The sequence below is a fragment of the Aulonocara sp. 'chitande type north' Nkhata Bay genome, linkage group LG5, assembly GCF_057382095.1.
Source record: "Aulonocara sp. 'chitande type north' Nkhata Bay isolate Kocher_YH1m ecotype deep benthic linkage group LG5, A_spYH_male_GT1.1, whole genome shotgun sequence".
NCBI lineage: Eukaryota > Metazoa > Chordata > Actinopteri > Cichliformes > Cichlidae > Aulonocara > Aulonocara sp. 'chitande type north' Nkhata Bay.
In genome coordinates, this window is record NC_141348.1 from 47,608,168 (window position 1) to 47,623,206 (window position 15,039).

The window sequence follows — 15,039 nt, forward strand, 5'->3', positions numbered from 1 at the left end:
TTGATTCCATAAAAAGTGACAAAAACATTAGTGTCCGTTGTGCGTGGGAAGAAAACTTCTTTTTACAGCGAAAAAACCCCTAAACTTCCGAGCAAGCACCGAGTAGCTACGACGTAATGGGAAACTCACAGAGAAACTCGCGGATTCTTCCACTGACCGCGGCACACCTGCACCAGGGTAACCCTCCGCCTGCCCCACTCCTGCTTTACAGGTGAAAATAGAGCAACAGGACCGCTGAGTCTTTGACTTTATTTATGTTCTGCTGTGTTTTACTTGCATCTATTTGAAAGACTGAGTGTAAACACAAAAAATATTTTATTTTATGAGCTGGAATGTGCAGAAAATAGGTTTAAATGTTAAACTAATTTCTTCCAGTCAGAGAATGTTGCTTATAATTAAATCTTTGCTTGATGCATAAAGTTAAAAGATTAAAACTAATAAAACAAGTTTTAAAAAGAGACTTTTCCATCTGATTACATTTTGTATGATGGATTATGCAGAAAAAGTAGAATTGGGCTGAAAGATCTATCGCTTTATCACCTCTTCAGGTTGTAAATCGTGTTTTTAAAAAGTAACTAATTAACTAAGTAACTAAGTAATTAATTACTTTTGAAAATAAGTAATGAGTAAAGTAACGGGATTACTTTTTTGGGGAAGTAATCAGTAATTAGTTACTGATTACTTTTTTCAAGTAACTTGACCAACACTGGGTATTATCAGTTCTTATGAGGGTAACGCAATGATTTTGTTTTTAGTTCTCAACAAACTAATTCAACCCCCCAACGCTTTATCACCACACTTTTATTCTTCGGAAATCTGTAACTCCTTGATGCTGTTCAGCCACTGCATTGCTGGTGGATGTTATTGATGCTGAATCAATAACATCCACCAGCAACTCAGTTCAAATGTTGTGTCTGTCCCCTCTCCAGAACCTTTTGTCTATTTTGCGCCGTTTTTCACTTTTCATCTTCCTGATTTATCTGATATTTCTGAGTTTATATGTAAATCAAAGCCTGCCACATGTCAATTAGTTAAACTGCAGGAATGTCTTAAAAACATCAACACCTGGATGGCCGCTAACTTTCTGATTCTTAATTCAGATAAAACTGAGGTTATTTTACTCGACCCTGGAAATCTTAGAAATATGGTATCTAACCAGATTCTTACTCTGGATGGCATTACCTTGGCCTCCAGTAACACTGTGAGTCACCGTGTCCAGGACATGTCCTTCAATGCACATATTAAACAAATATGTAAGACTGCTTTCTTCCATTTGCGCAGCATCTCTAAAGTTGGAAATATCCTGTCTCAGAGTGATGCTGAAAAACTAGTTCATGCATTTATTACTTCCAGACTTGACTATGGTAATTCATTATTATCAGGATGTCCTAAAAACTCACTGAAAAGTCTTCAGTTAATCCAAAATGCTGCAGCAAGAGTCCTGACAGGGACTAGAAAGAGAGAGCAGATTTCTCCTGTTTTGGCTTCCTGTTAAATCCAGAATTCAAAATCCTGCTCCTCACATACAAGGTCTTAAATAATCAGGCCTCATCTTATCTTAATGACCTTGTAGTACCATATCACCCTATTAGAGCACTTCGCTCTCGCTCTGCAGGCCTACTTGTTGTTCCTAGAGTATTTAAAAGTAGAATGGGAGGCAGAGCCTTCAGTTTTCAGGCCCCTCTTCTGTGGAACCAGCTTCCAGTTTGGATTCAGGAGACAGACACTATCTCTACTTTTAAGATCAGTCTTCAAACTTTCCTTTTTGCTAAAGCATATAGTTAGGGCTGGACCAGGTGACCCTGAATCCTCCCTTAGTTATGCTGCAATAGACGTAGGCTGCCGGGGGTTTCCCATGATGCATTGAGTTTTTCCTTTCCAGTCACCTTTCTCACTCAACAGGTGTTAATAGACCTCTCTGCTGAATCACACTTGTTATTAATCTCTGTCTCTCTTCCACAGCATGTCTTTTATCCTGTCTTCCTTCTGTCACCCCAACTGGTTGCAGCAGATGGCCCCGTCCCTCCCTGAGCCTGGTTCTGCTGGAGCTTTCTTCCTGTTAAAAGGGAGTTTTTCCTTCCCACTGTCACTTGCTCATAGGGGGTCATATGATTGTTGAGCTTTTCTCTGTATGTATTATTGTAGGGTCTACCTTACAATATAATGCGCCTTGAAGTAACTGTTCTGATTTGGCAAGTAAAATTGAATTGCGTTGGATATGTAACACCCTGTAAGCTAAACATTTTTTTTTTATCGATCTAAATAGTTTACAGGCTAGAAAAAAATAAAGTCCCTTAGTTGCTGGCCTCCAACCCTCTGCCTGCCACATGTATTTACCTAACACTTTCCTGCTGAGTGGATGGACTCAGTCCCATTTATCTGATCATATTGAAAAAAACATGAAGTTTATTTGATAAAATTTTGTCATAAAGTGTATAAGAAAGGAGGATCGTCACTGTTGAGCTCATTGGCATGACTTGTAGATTTATTTATTTATTTATTTAGGACAGTGCAGGTTAATGAACATAAATGTAAAAAAAAATTACATGAATGTAAACATACCAGATTATAGCCAAAGGCTAATTTTAATCTGTTGTCCTTAAGCATAAAAAATAGACATAATAATTCATAAAAATTCATCGTTCATTCATAATAAAAACTCCATCACCAAACTTACACATACACACCATTCTGTTCCCAAATAAAACATTAAAACTATACAACTCATACATGATCACACACTTGATTTGTCCATAACCAGTTTTTAACCTTTGCCTTAAACAAATTGAGTGTAGAGCATTCTCTAATGGGTTGAGGAAGACTGTTCCACAGATGGCCTCCCTTGACAGAGAGGACGTTCTGCCCAAATGCTGTCCGTCTGTGGGGTATAAACAAGTCTCCTCGGATTAAAGCTCGAGTGGTCCTGTCTGAGCTTTCTTTATGCCTAATGAACTGCTTTAGTGGTGGTAGAGCAAGGGAGTGTAAGACTTTATATATTAAACTCACTCTTTTAAGTTTCACTAAGTTATTGTAATTGACAAGTTGAGTAAACAGTTTCACTCCTCGTTGCGACCCTTTTTTTTCTTTATTCTTTGTTTTGTTTGCAACCAGTATGGTGACAGTGATCATGTTGAAATTTCAAAAGAAGATTTCAGAAAACTGTGGTAGTTACGTTCACTTTTTATGCCATCTGTTTTACCACAATGGTTCCATGTCAGTTATTCATCAGGCCAGAGATGTATCCACAATGCATCTGTGCAAAAACCCTAAAAAACACATCCATCCTTCACACCCACCTTAAATCAGTTTGATGTGGCTCCATGTATAGCAGTATGCATGAAAAAATTTGAACACAGAGAAAATTCACTAGCAAAAACTCTAAATGCCCATTCCCTTTTCCAGCAAAGTCACTATTTCCACACCCCACTTATCAGAAGATACCAGTGAGATCATGTGGCATTCAGCTCACATTGATCAGTTTGTTCACACTGTTATCATAATGTTTCATGCACCACTCTGTATCTGTGTATGTTTATTAAGTGTTACAGTTTGATGCTGATCTGATGCTCGTATCGATGAGCGCTTGGACCGACATTTTGTCTCTACACTTGATTTAACCAAGGGCTACTGGCAGACTCTCCACAGCCTTCTTCACAACGTACGGTGTTTACGAAATTATCACACTTCTGTTCAGCTTGCTCAGAGCACCAGCCACCTTCCAACGACACATGGAATGGGTGCTGCATGTACACGTGGCTTATGCTGCTTTATTAGGATGATGTTATCATCCACAGCGACACCTGGGTGCAGCATGTGCAGCGAGTAGCCGCACTGCTGGAGTCCCTGGGCCATGCTGGACTTAAACCTGGCACAGGTGGGGCGATCGTGGCTCAAGAATTGGCAGTTCGTCTTGTAATCGGAAGGTTGCCGGTTCGAGCCCTGGCTCCGAGACTGTCGGTCGTTGTGTCATTGGGCAAGACACTTCACCCATTGCCTACTGATGTTGGTCAGAGGGCCCAGTGGCGCCAGTGTCCGGCCCAGGGCAGCTGTGGCTGTAGCTTGCCATCACCGGTGTATGAATGTATGTGAGGATGACTGAATGTAGTGTAAAGTGCTTTGGGGTCCATAGGGACTAAGTAACGTGCTATAGTCCTCATAGCTGTGGATGAAAATGAAGTTTTTTAAATGTAAGAATAAAACTATTAGGATTCAAATAATATTGATGTGACAGTGTTCAAAAAGTGTTAGGTGACAGTGTTGGGTGTGGTATGTTAGAGTGACAGACTACTGTAATCACATTTCATTTTTCAGTAATTTAATGTGTGGCTGTACTAATTTCAGTAAGTACATTACAGCTATAATTATACCATAATTTACTTTACAAAGGTTCTTCAGTTATTGACATGGCAGAAAAAAACAAAAAAAAAACAAAAGAAAAATTATCACGGGGAAACCCTTTTTTCTTCCTGCGCTACAATCAGCTAATTTCAGTTTACGTACTGGAGATGGGTGGTGGATAGGTTTCAGGAGAAGACGGAGGAGATATGGACATTCTTTTTATTTTATTGCACAAAAGGACAACAGTGGGATGGTAAAGTGGAACCTGCATCCAGGATAGAAACAACTGCATTACGATGCTAAAACAACAAGCATCTGCACAAACAGCATGCTAATGCAAAGCTAGCCAAGAACCCAGACGGATGATAACCTCCTAATACCCAGCAAATCATCTTTGTCCTCTGTTAAGGACATGAGTCTGAGCCCTCTATGTCAAGCACTATATATGCAATTTCTATGACTCCTGCTGTACTGTCAAGGGACATCCTGGGCTTTCTATTGATGCCACATTCATGAGGGCTGGGTTAATTGCAGTTTCTATATTTTATGGCCACAAGGTTATGTGATACATTTATTTTAGTAGACATTGTGATTCTGTTGCTTTGATTGAAATTGAAAAAAAAAGTAAGCGATACTTTTGTTCTGAGTACTAGTGTCACTTTTGTGTGGAAGAAACATTTTTTAAAAAGCATTTCCTAATGACACCATGAAAAACAGGAAAGAAAGAAAAAAAAAAGCCACCTCTTTCCTATAGGCGGGAAAAATGTACCATGTCAACCAATAAAAAAATGGCAACAGATCAACATCCGAGATCTCTGTCCAGAAGAGCCCAGTCCTAGACATCTAAGATACTGCACAGGACCCTCAAGCCCCCAGGCCTCTGGTAAAAAACAAAAACAAAAAAAACCTGAGTTTGAAGGATAAAGACCACCTGTAGTGGAGAGAAGGGAATTTTATTTTATTTTTTCATATACGATATCTTCTACCTGACCTGTTGACCTAGCTCCCCCTTGCCATACTATTTGTGTTCCACCTCTTCGATCTCCACTTCCGAGCTGTTCCTTCTTCTGATAGGTTGGGTGTACAATATGGATGCTGGGAATCAAAGATTCCATAGGTCCCACATCCTCTTCATGTAACCCCTTCCTTTGGGGTTAGTGTAGTAGTTATGTCACGACTACGGTGGCAGACGTGCGGAATTGGAGATAGGACCCAAAATGCGGCAGCTCTGGTGCAGATGAGTATTTATTTAACAAAAGAAAATACAAACAGCAATGGTGTGGGTGAAGGTGAAACAGGAAAACCTAAACTGGGTAAAACTAACAAAACAAACCAGAAACGAAGATGCAGGGAGGTCCGGGGAAATACACATGGAGAGATGCAGGGAGACCGAGAGGAAACAACACAGACAAACCAGCAACTACTATGACAGAAGACACAACTTAAATACACTCAGAGAACACAGGGAGATTACACACAGGTGGGGGACACAGCTGGGAGTGATTAACGTGACGAGACTAGGGAGGCAAACTGAAACACTCACATAAGACGCAGACCTTCACAATAAAACAGGAACTTACACATGAAAGGACACAAACTAAGAAACGCGGACTAGATACAGGAACACACGGGCAAAACAGAGTAAACACTAAACAGAGAAATTTCTACGAACATTATTGCTAAGGATTGTCTTATTGCATTGGAGTCACACTGGGTTAAATATGTACACTTGGGTTTTAAGGGGTATTTATTATTTTCTTCTTTTTTTGGGGTTGTATGGAAGCCCCAAACGCAATTTCATTGTTCTTGACAATGACAATAAATAAATAAATACTAAATACTAACAGAACCAAAATCGCAAGAAGAGAAAACACAAAACGCTGGGTCAAAAGGACCCAGGATCACGACAAGTTACTTGCTCAGTGGTCACGGTCGGTATGGCTTCAGGTATCTGTGTCTCGCTCATCCAAGGTAGGCTTGGTATATCGAGGGGCAGTGCGAGGCTGGATGGCAGGGCAGCTGCTGCCACTCAGTAATCAGATGCTCCATATTTCACTGACGCAGTGGCTTAAGAGAGGAGCTGAGTGTGGAGTGGAGAAGCAGCTGAAAAGCAGCTGGTCCTTCCTCGTCTCCTGCGTCTGCCACGCCGCCATCGGGTCCTGCTCGGTTTGCACGTCCACATCCTGTGCCAGCACCTCGTCGGCACTGGCCACTTTCCAGGCCATTAGCTGGGCTTCTTCGCCGTCATGGGTGGCCTTCTGAACTGTTTTGCTGCTGCCAGACCAAGAACCTTGAACTTTTCCAGTCAGATTAGATGGGCAGCGTTTGTGAACAGCAGTTTTCAGATCTTGCCACAGATTCTGGATTGGATTTAGATCTGGACTTTGACTGGGCCAGTCTAACACATGGATATGTTTTGTGTGAAACCATCCCATTGTTGCCCTGGCTTTATGTTTAGGGTCGTTGTCCTGCTGGAAGGTGAACCTCCGCCCCAGTCTCAAGTCTTTTGCAGACTCCAAGAGGTTTTCTTCCAAGACTGCCCTGTATTTGACTCCATCCATCTTCCCATCAACTCTCACAAGCTTCCCTGTCCCTGCTGAAGAGAAGCACCCCCAGAGCATGATGCTGCCACCACCATGTTTGACAGTGAGGATGGTGTGTTCAGAGTGATGTGCAGTGTTAGTTTTCCTCCACACACAGCGTTTTGCATTTTGGCCAAAAAGTTCCGTTTTGGTCTCATCTGACCAGAGCAGCTTCTTCCACATGTTTGCTGTGTCCCCCACATGGCTCGTGGCAAACTGCAAACGGGACTTCTTATGGTTTTCTGTTAACAATGGCTTTCTTCTTGCCGCTCTTCCATAAAGGCCAACTTTGTGCAGTGCACGACTAATAGTTGTCCTATGGACAGATTCCCCCACCTGAGCTGTAGATCTCTGCAGCTCGTCCAGAGTCACCATGGGCCTCTTGGCTGCATTTCTGATCAGCGCTCTCCTTGTTCGGCCTGTGAGTTTAGGTGGACGGCCTTGTCTTGGTAGGTTTACAGTTGTGCCATACTCCTTCCATTTCTGAATGATCGCTTGAACAGTGCTCCATGGGATGTTCAACGCTTGGGAAATCTTTTTGTAGCCTAAGCCTGCTTTAAATTTCTCAATAACTTTATCCCTGACCTGTCTGGTGTGTTCTTTGGACTTCATGGTGTTGTTGCTCCCAGTATTCTCTTAGACAAACTCTGAGGCGTCACAGAGCAGTTGTGGAGCTGTTTTGCAAAGAAGAATGGGCAAGGATTTTAGTCTGTAGATGTGCAAAGCTGGTAGAGACAGACCCTAAAAGACTGGCAGCTGTAATTGCAGCAAAAGGTGGTTCTACAAAGTGCTGACTCAGGGGGCTGAATAATTACGCACACCCCACTTTGCAGTTATTTATTTGTAAAAAATGTTTGGAATCATGTATGATTTTCGTTCCACTTCTCCTATGTGCACCACTTTCACATGGAATTCCAATAAAATTGATTCATGTTTGTGGCTGTAATGTGACAAAATGTGGAAAAGTTCAAGGGGGCCGAATACTTTTGCAAGCCACTGTATTACACAAACATCACATTGGTAAGACAGGTCAGAATAGGTAGCAAAACAATGAACATACACAACATCTGGGACAGGAGGAGGAAAAAAAAGGACTCTACTCAGACTGGGCTCCACTAGGAGAGCAGCTTGAGGTCAGTAAAAAAACACCTCAGCACATAAAGCACATTAATCTAAACATCTTACACCATCAAAAGACATGACAAGCAACGGGGTGGGAGTATGGAGTGAGCCGGTGTAGACAAACAGCCATCCCGTCCTCCTGCCATCCTACAGCGCTGGTCCAGACCTGTCACCTACGTCAGCTGGGAGAAGCTTTTTTTGGAGGGGGGGGGGGGTGTCTGTGTCAATTACATGCATATGTGTGTGTGTCCCATGTTCAGCTGAAAGAAGAGGTCAACAAGTCTCCAGTGAGCCCAGTTGGTCGTGAAGGAGGGACAAGAGCTCCAACAACAGTCTTGTTATCAGAGAACAATTTTTGTTGTTCCAGTCAGCTTCTACCTTGGCAGGTCTCCAGCTGATGCCAGTGGGAGTGCAATGAGTGAAGATGGTGGTTGTTTGGGTTTACTGCGAATAACTGCAAAATAAAATAAAACAAAAGTGAAAATCCTCAAGTATCTATTTGAGCCCTTCACTTTGATTTTGGTTTTTCTAGTTCCAAGCTAAAGCATCTTGTCCACCCAAAGAAAAACAAAGGGAGCATTTCTTAGTAAGCAGAAGATTTAGCTGTAGTTTGTTTGAAATTCAATACTATTAATGAGAAATGGGTGCACATATAACATATGGTGATAGTGATAGTGAAGTATTTGCTGTGGAAAATTTCAAAAACATGTTACTCACAGGAAGTGGTTAAAAGTCAGATGTTGGTTGGTACAAACTGCTTAAAAGGACTGACCCGTCGGCCTCAACATAACAGATCGAGCATTTCACCACCAAGATGTTTGCTCTGCAGTCATTTGTGGTCATTTATGCGCTGACATTCCTCGGGCAAAATGGTAAGTTGCACCATGAATACTTGTGTGGAATATTAATATTTTTTAAATAATTTTTATTAACTTTGTTTCCTCCTAATGCTACTAGTCCTCGGAAGTGAAATTATAAATGGGCAAATAGCCCCAGACAACGAAATGCTGTATATGGCATCAGTGCAGGATTACAGAGGCTACCATATTTGTGGAGGATTTCTTGTGTCTGAGAACCTTGTAATGACTGCTGCACACTGTGACCTGTAAGTAATCTTTCCTCCAAGGAAATTTCTTATTTATTTCTTATATATATAAATTCTCTCTCTACATATAGATATATGACATATATATACATATACATATATATATATATACATACATATATACATATATACACATATACACACACACACACACACACACACACACACACACACACACACACACACACACACACATATATATATATATATATATATATATATATATACATACACATGACATGTATATTTAGTACTGTATAATGTAATAATAATTATTTAAGTTCTTCCCTTACAAACTAAAACCATAAAAAATTTTGAATAAATTCAGTAAATACATAAAATTGAATTTAACTATAAAAATTTATTAATATTTTCATCATGTTGTTTATGTAACTGCAGAAAATCTACTGATGATCTCATTATTATATTTTATTCAGGAATCCTAGGTACGTAGTCCTTGGTAACCACCATCTGAGGAGTGCTGATAAGTTTGTGATACAGATTGCTGACAAATACAAACACCCATATTTTCAGGATGTTGACTCTGGATACGACATCATGCTTTTAAAAGTAAGGTTTATTATTTTTGTTTTCTCACACCACACTGGAAGTTTTATTTTTGAGTGTCTGGATTTACAATGCACTTATTGAAAAACAAATTTCTAATTGAGGGAAAAAGTGCTTACTTAAAAAAAAGATAAATGATAGATGTTCTGTGTTGCTGTTACATGTTTTCACTTATTTTTAATCTTTACTCTTTAAATTTGTGCCTCTAGCTGTCTACACCTGTCCAACCAAACAAAACAATTCAATTCATTCGACTTCCCCTCCGTGAAATGACATTAAATGAAAATGAGAAGTGCCAAGTGGCTGGATGGGGTAAGATAACAACTCGTGGTAATGTTGTTGACGACCTGAGAGTGGTGGATGTGTCTGTCATCGGCCCACAAGTCTGCCAGAATGCTTGGGCTCAAAAGTTTCCTGGATCCAAAAGTCCTCCCAATGTTATCTGTGCAGGTGGATACAACACAAATAAAGGATTCTGTCAGGTATGTTTTCTGTCCTTTCCTTGAAAATTCTTGCTAACTGCTCTGTGGTTGAGAAATATATGAGCACTCTGCATTAAGTATCACATGAAAAAAGTAAATACTTCCTTCTCACAGGGTGATTCTGGTGGCCCTCTGGTCTGCAAGGGAATGGCTGTCGGTATTGTTTCTTTCAACAGGAAGATTGGTGAAAACTTGGGACAGTGTGACTATCCGGATGTCCCCAATGTCTATACAGATATCTCAAAATACGTTAACTGGTTCAGGAGGATTCTCCAGGGGGGAAAAAGTTAAATCTTACACAAAGCTTTGCATCAGCACACTGTAAGTGTGTAAGCTATGCCTCTGTCAGTGTTTGCTCTCAATGCAGAATAAAGAAAATGTTTCAAGTATTGTTTTCTTACACAAAGCTTTGCATCAGCACACTGTAAGTGTGCAAGCTATGCCTCTGTCAGTGTTTGCTCTCAATGCAGAATAAAGAAAATGTTTCAAATATTGTTTCTGTGCACGAATAATATTTATTATGACTTTAAAACCTATCCATCCATCTATCCATCTATATATTGAAATTCAGGTTTACCATGGAAAATTAATTCCATGCAATACTAATATCTGTAAACTAATTTTTAATTTCTACAGTACATTCATCCTGATTTTTTGAGTACTATAATAAAGACTAACAGAGGGTGTTTCATTTACCACAGAGAATTACCTGATGTGGTTTTCAGTTAAATCTCTAATAAGTCAAAAAAACTGAAGCCATGACAATTTAATACTAGAAACAGCTCTAACTACAGTAACACTACTTTTCTAATTTAATAGTAAGATAAATGCCAGTATAAATATACACAGTATACTGCCATCACTACAATATACATGTTTTACACACTCCTTTTGTTGTTGACATTTACAGGCTGTGTGCCACACTCTTCAAATTCATGCCAACTAATATTTTTACGTCCAGTAGATGTCCTACTAGAGCAAATGAAGCTTCCAGAAGCTTTGCGCGGGGATGAACCAATTGGATGAAGTGCTTTATGAAGCTTCATCTGCCCATCACTACCTAAAATGCAGGCAAAAGACTGATGATATGAATGAACGTTTATTTACAAAGTGGCAGAATAACAAAAACAGGCAATGAGGCATGAGAAGTTAGTGAAGAAAACTAAAGAGCAAACCTGAAATAATAACATGACGGCGTGAAGGGCAGAGAGATGCAGCCTAAGGAACAAACACCCCAATGAAACGCAGACGAGCAGAACGCACCCACTATATACACACACACAAGAAAATCAGGTAATGACACACAGGAGGGGAGCACAGCTGATCCCAATTCACAAGATGACAGGAAGAGACAAGCTAACACTGTGGAGTAAAACAGGAAATTCACAAACACAAACTCAGGGACATGAACGAAGCACCAGGAGAATGACACAGGAAATAAACCACGAACTGGAAACCCTGAGAATGAAACCTACATACTAATAAGATAACCATGAAGAAATTAAACATCAAATCAGTAATAATAATAAACATAATGCCAAACACAAAACGCTGGGTCAACGACCCAGCACCATGACAATTACATATTTGTATGTAATATGAAGAAGTACACTATAAGGGTAAAGGGATTTTGAAAAAGCTTGCAAATCATTCAAATCATGTCAAAATAATAAGAATTATTAATCAGATGTTAAATGTTTTTGATGAATGTTTTTGTCAACTGCATAAATCTTTGACAGAAACTTAAAGAATCCCACCAGTGATGCAACTTGATCAAAGTGGTTGGTTGAATGAAAGACCAAGAAATAACTGGATCATTAATATTTAGGGTATCAGCATCATTAACATTATTAGCTTTGCATCATTAGACGTACAAAAACTTATGTTCCAAACTTTAAATATGTGTTTGCAGTTTCAGTTATAGTTAAAAATGAAATATATAAGGTAAGTTAACAAGATGTGGTACCTTAAGTTGAGCAGGGTTTTAAGCCGTATGGAAGTAGTGATGTTATGACCTTTCTTTATGTTCACAGACGGTACAACACTACTAACACGGACAGATGACTTGTACGTGTTATTGTTCTTTACTCTGCTTTGGGTTGCACCTCTGTTTGCTTCTGCTTCTTTATTGTTATTTAGTATTTTTAAAACAACATTTGCTTCCTTAACAATGCTCTCAAGACTTTTTTTAAGCAAACACTGTAGCAATCAGACCTGAATTCTTAGCCCCACTCTCGGCTGGAGTACCAGCTTACCTTTGCTGGGCGCCACACCCACCTCCCTGGAGAGGCCTTCACAGAAGTGAAGTCTGAGTGGTGTCCCAGAAACGATGTGGGCTTCATAGATAATTGGCAAACCTTCTGGGGGAAACCTGGTCTTGTTAGGAGAGACGGCATCCATCCCACTTTGGATGGAGCAGCTCTCATTTCTAGAAATATGGACAAATTTATTAAACCCCCCAAAATTTGACTATCCAGAGTTGGGACCAGGAAGCAGAGTTGCAGTCTTACACGCCTCTCTGCAGCTTCTCTCCTCCTGCTACCCCCCCCCCCCCCCCCCCCCCAAAAAAAAACCCATCTCCACACAGACTGTGTCAACTCCCAAACAGACAAAAAACAAACTAAAAACCAGCAACAAACAACTTAAACATAAACAATCACAAAGAAAGAACAATACAGTATCCACACCTGAACCAAAGAATAAAAAAACAGTGAAATGTGGATTATTAAACATTAGGTCTCTCTCCTCCAAGTCTCTGTTAGTACATGACTTAATAATTGATCAACAAATTGATTTACTCTGCCTTACAGAAACCTGGTTGCAGCAGGATGATTATGTTAGTTTAAATGAATCAACACCCCCGAGTCATTCTAACTACCAGAAACCTCGAAGCACAGGCCGAGGGGGCGGTGTGGCAGCAATTTTTCACACCAGCCTATTAATTAATGAAAGACCAAGACAGACTTTTAATTCACTTGAAAGCCTGATGCTTAGCCTCAGAAACCAGTCTTACTTGTTATCATCTATCGTCCACCTGGGCCTTACACAGAGTTTCTGTCTGATTTCTCAGACTTTATATCTGATTTAGTTCTGAGCTCAGATAAAATAATTATTGTGGGTGATTTTAACATCCATGTAGATGCTAAAAATGACAGCCTCAACATGGCATTTAATCTGTTATTAGACTCAACTGGCTTCTCTCAAAATGTAAAAGAACCCACCCACCACTTTAATCACACTCTAGATCTTGTTTTAACATATGGCATAGAAACTGAACATTTAACAGTGTTTCCTGAAAACCCTCTCCTGTCTGATCATTTCCTGATAACATTTACAATAATTGATTACACAGCGGTGGAGAGTAGACTTTATCACAGTAGATGTCTTTCTGAAAGCGCTGTAACTAAGTTTAAGAATATAATCCACCCACTGTTATCATCTTCAATGCCCTGTACCAACACAGAGCAGAGCAGCTATCTGAACGCTACTCCAACAGAGGTCGATTATCTTGTTAATAATTTTACCTCCTCACTACGTACGACTCTGGATACTGTAGCTCCAAGGAAAACTAAGGCTTCAAATCAGAAGTACCTGACTCCGTGGTATAATTCTCTTTAAACACAAGAACACAAGAAAGTTGCATTTTCATTGCTGTTTTATTTAAAGTGAGTATGCTCAGTAGGGTGTACATATTGTGCAGCACACTCCTGTTAAAAGTGAGTTCTTTTGTCCCACCCTGGCCAAGTGCTACTCATAACATGAAGCAACTTGTGAATTAGGTTCTTTTTATTGAACATATTTTCTGTGAGTGAATGATATCCAAAAACATTACCTTGAGCTAATGGCCAGAAAGGTTCTGAAACTAAGTAATACTACTCAACAAACCGTGAATATTAAAAGCATAAAGCTTTCTTATTGAAGACCAAGCCAAATCATTAAAATAGAGTTAATAAAATTAAACTACTGACTTAAAATGCAAAATCAGAAGTTAAATGGCCTGTATTTGTATAGCGTTTTACTAGTCCCGAAGGACCCCAAAGCGCTTTACACATCCAGTCATCCACCCATCCACACACAGGTGATGGCAGCTACATTGTAGCCACAGCCACCCTGGGGCGCACTGACAGAGGCGAGGCTGCCGGACACTGGCGCCACCGGGCCCTCTGACCACCACCAGTAGGCAACGGGAGAAGTGTCTTGCCCAAGGACACAACAACCGAGACTGTCTAAGCCAGGGCTCGAACCGGCAACCTTCCGATTACAAGGCGAACTCCCAACTCTTGAGCCACGATCGTTAAGTTAAAAGGTTCCTTGAGACATGAAAACAAAATACAACCAACATACAAACACTAAGCTACAAAGAGAGTAAAGAGGATGGAAAACAATGTTTGCGTGTGAGACCAAATTTTTTTCATGTATAAAAATCAAAGCTTCACACACACTACCTTCCTCAACAACGTCCTCAAGAATCATTTTGGCAAACACTGTGACGTTACACTGTTTCCTTCCTGTCATATTTTCAAGGGAAGACTGTGCAGCAACAATGGCAACAAAGTGACTCATGACACTTGATTTCTTCCTGGCTTCTGTTTGGCCACAGCAATGTGTGGTACTCATATAAAATGTTGTGATATGGATAGGTAGTGTGAGTATTGTAATTTCACAAAACATATAATCATACGGAAGTGTATTTCTGTCAATACAGTTAACGCTTAAATTTAAAAAACAAAAAACAAACACTAAAATAGAACCAAATCAAACATGCTGATCTACCTGCTATGGTGACCCGTCAGAATAATCCCTCACAAAATATGTGGGTATTCTTAAACTTCAGTAGAAACTC

General features: G+C 40.0%; 1 protein-coding gene across 1 annotated transcript; it reads left to right on the forward strand.

Annotated features, from left to right (window-relative positions):
* The first annotated feature begins 8,855 nt into the window (after positions 1-8,855).
* Positions 8,856-10,547, forward strand: LOC147331565 (granzyme B-like). Its single transcript, XM_086294383.1, has 5 exons — positions 8,856-8,914; positions 9,000-9,147; positions 9,585-9,717; positions 9,924-10,196; positions 10,311-10,547. The coding sequence occupies exons 1-5, from the start codon at positions 8,857-8,859 to the stop codon at positions 10,485-10,487; spliced, it is 789 nt and encodes a 262-aa protein (XP_086150509.1). The 5' UTR covers position 8,856; the 3' UTR covers positions 10,488-10,547.
* Positions 10,548-15,039: the final 4,492 nt, after the last annotated feature.

What these genes read in the sequence shown, in the direction of transcription:
- LOC147331565 (XM_086294383.1), top strand. Translation starts at nt 8,857, where the DNA reads ATGTTTGCTCTGCAGTCATTTGTGGTCATTTATGCGCTGACATTCCTC. An exon ending in GACATTCCTCGGGCAAAATG is followed by an intron (nt 8,915 to 8,999) that starts GTAAGTTGCACC and finishes TAATGCTACTAG; the next exon opens with TCCTCGGAAGTGAAATTATA. An exon ending in ACGACATCATGCTTTTAAAA is followed by an intron (nt 9,718 to 9,923) that starts GTAAGGTTTATT and finishes TTGTGCCTCTAG; the next exon opens with CTGTCTACACCTGTCCAACC.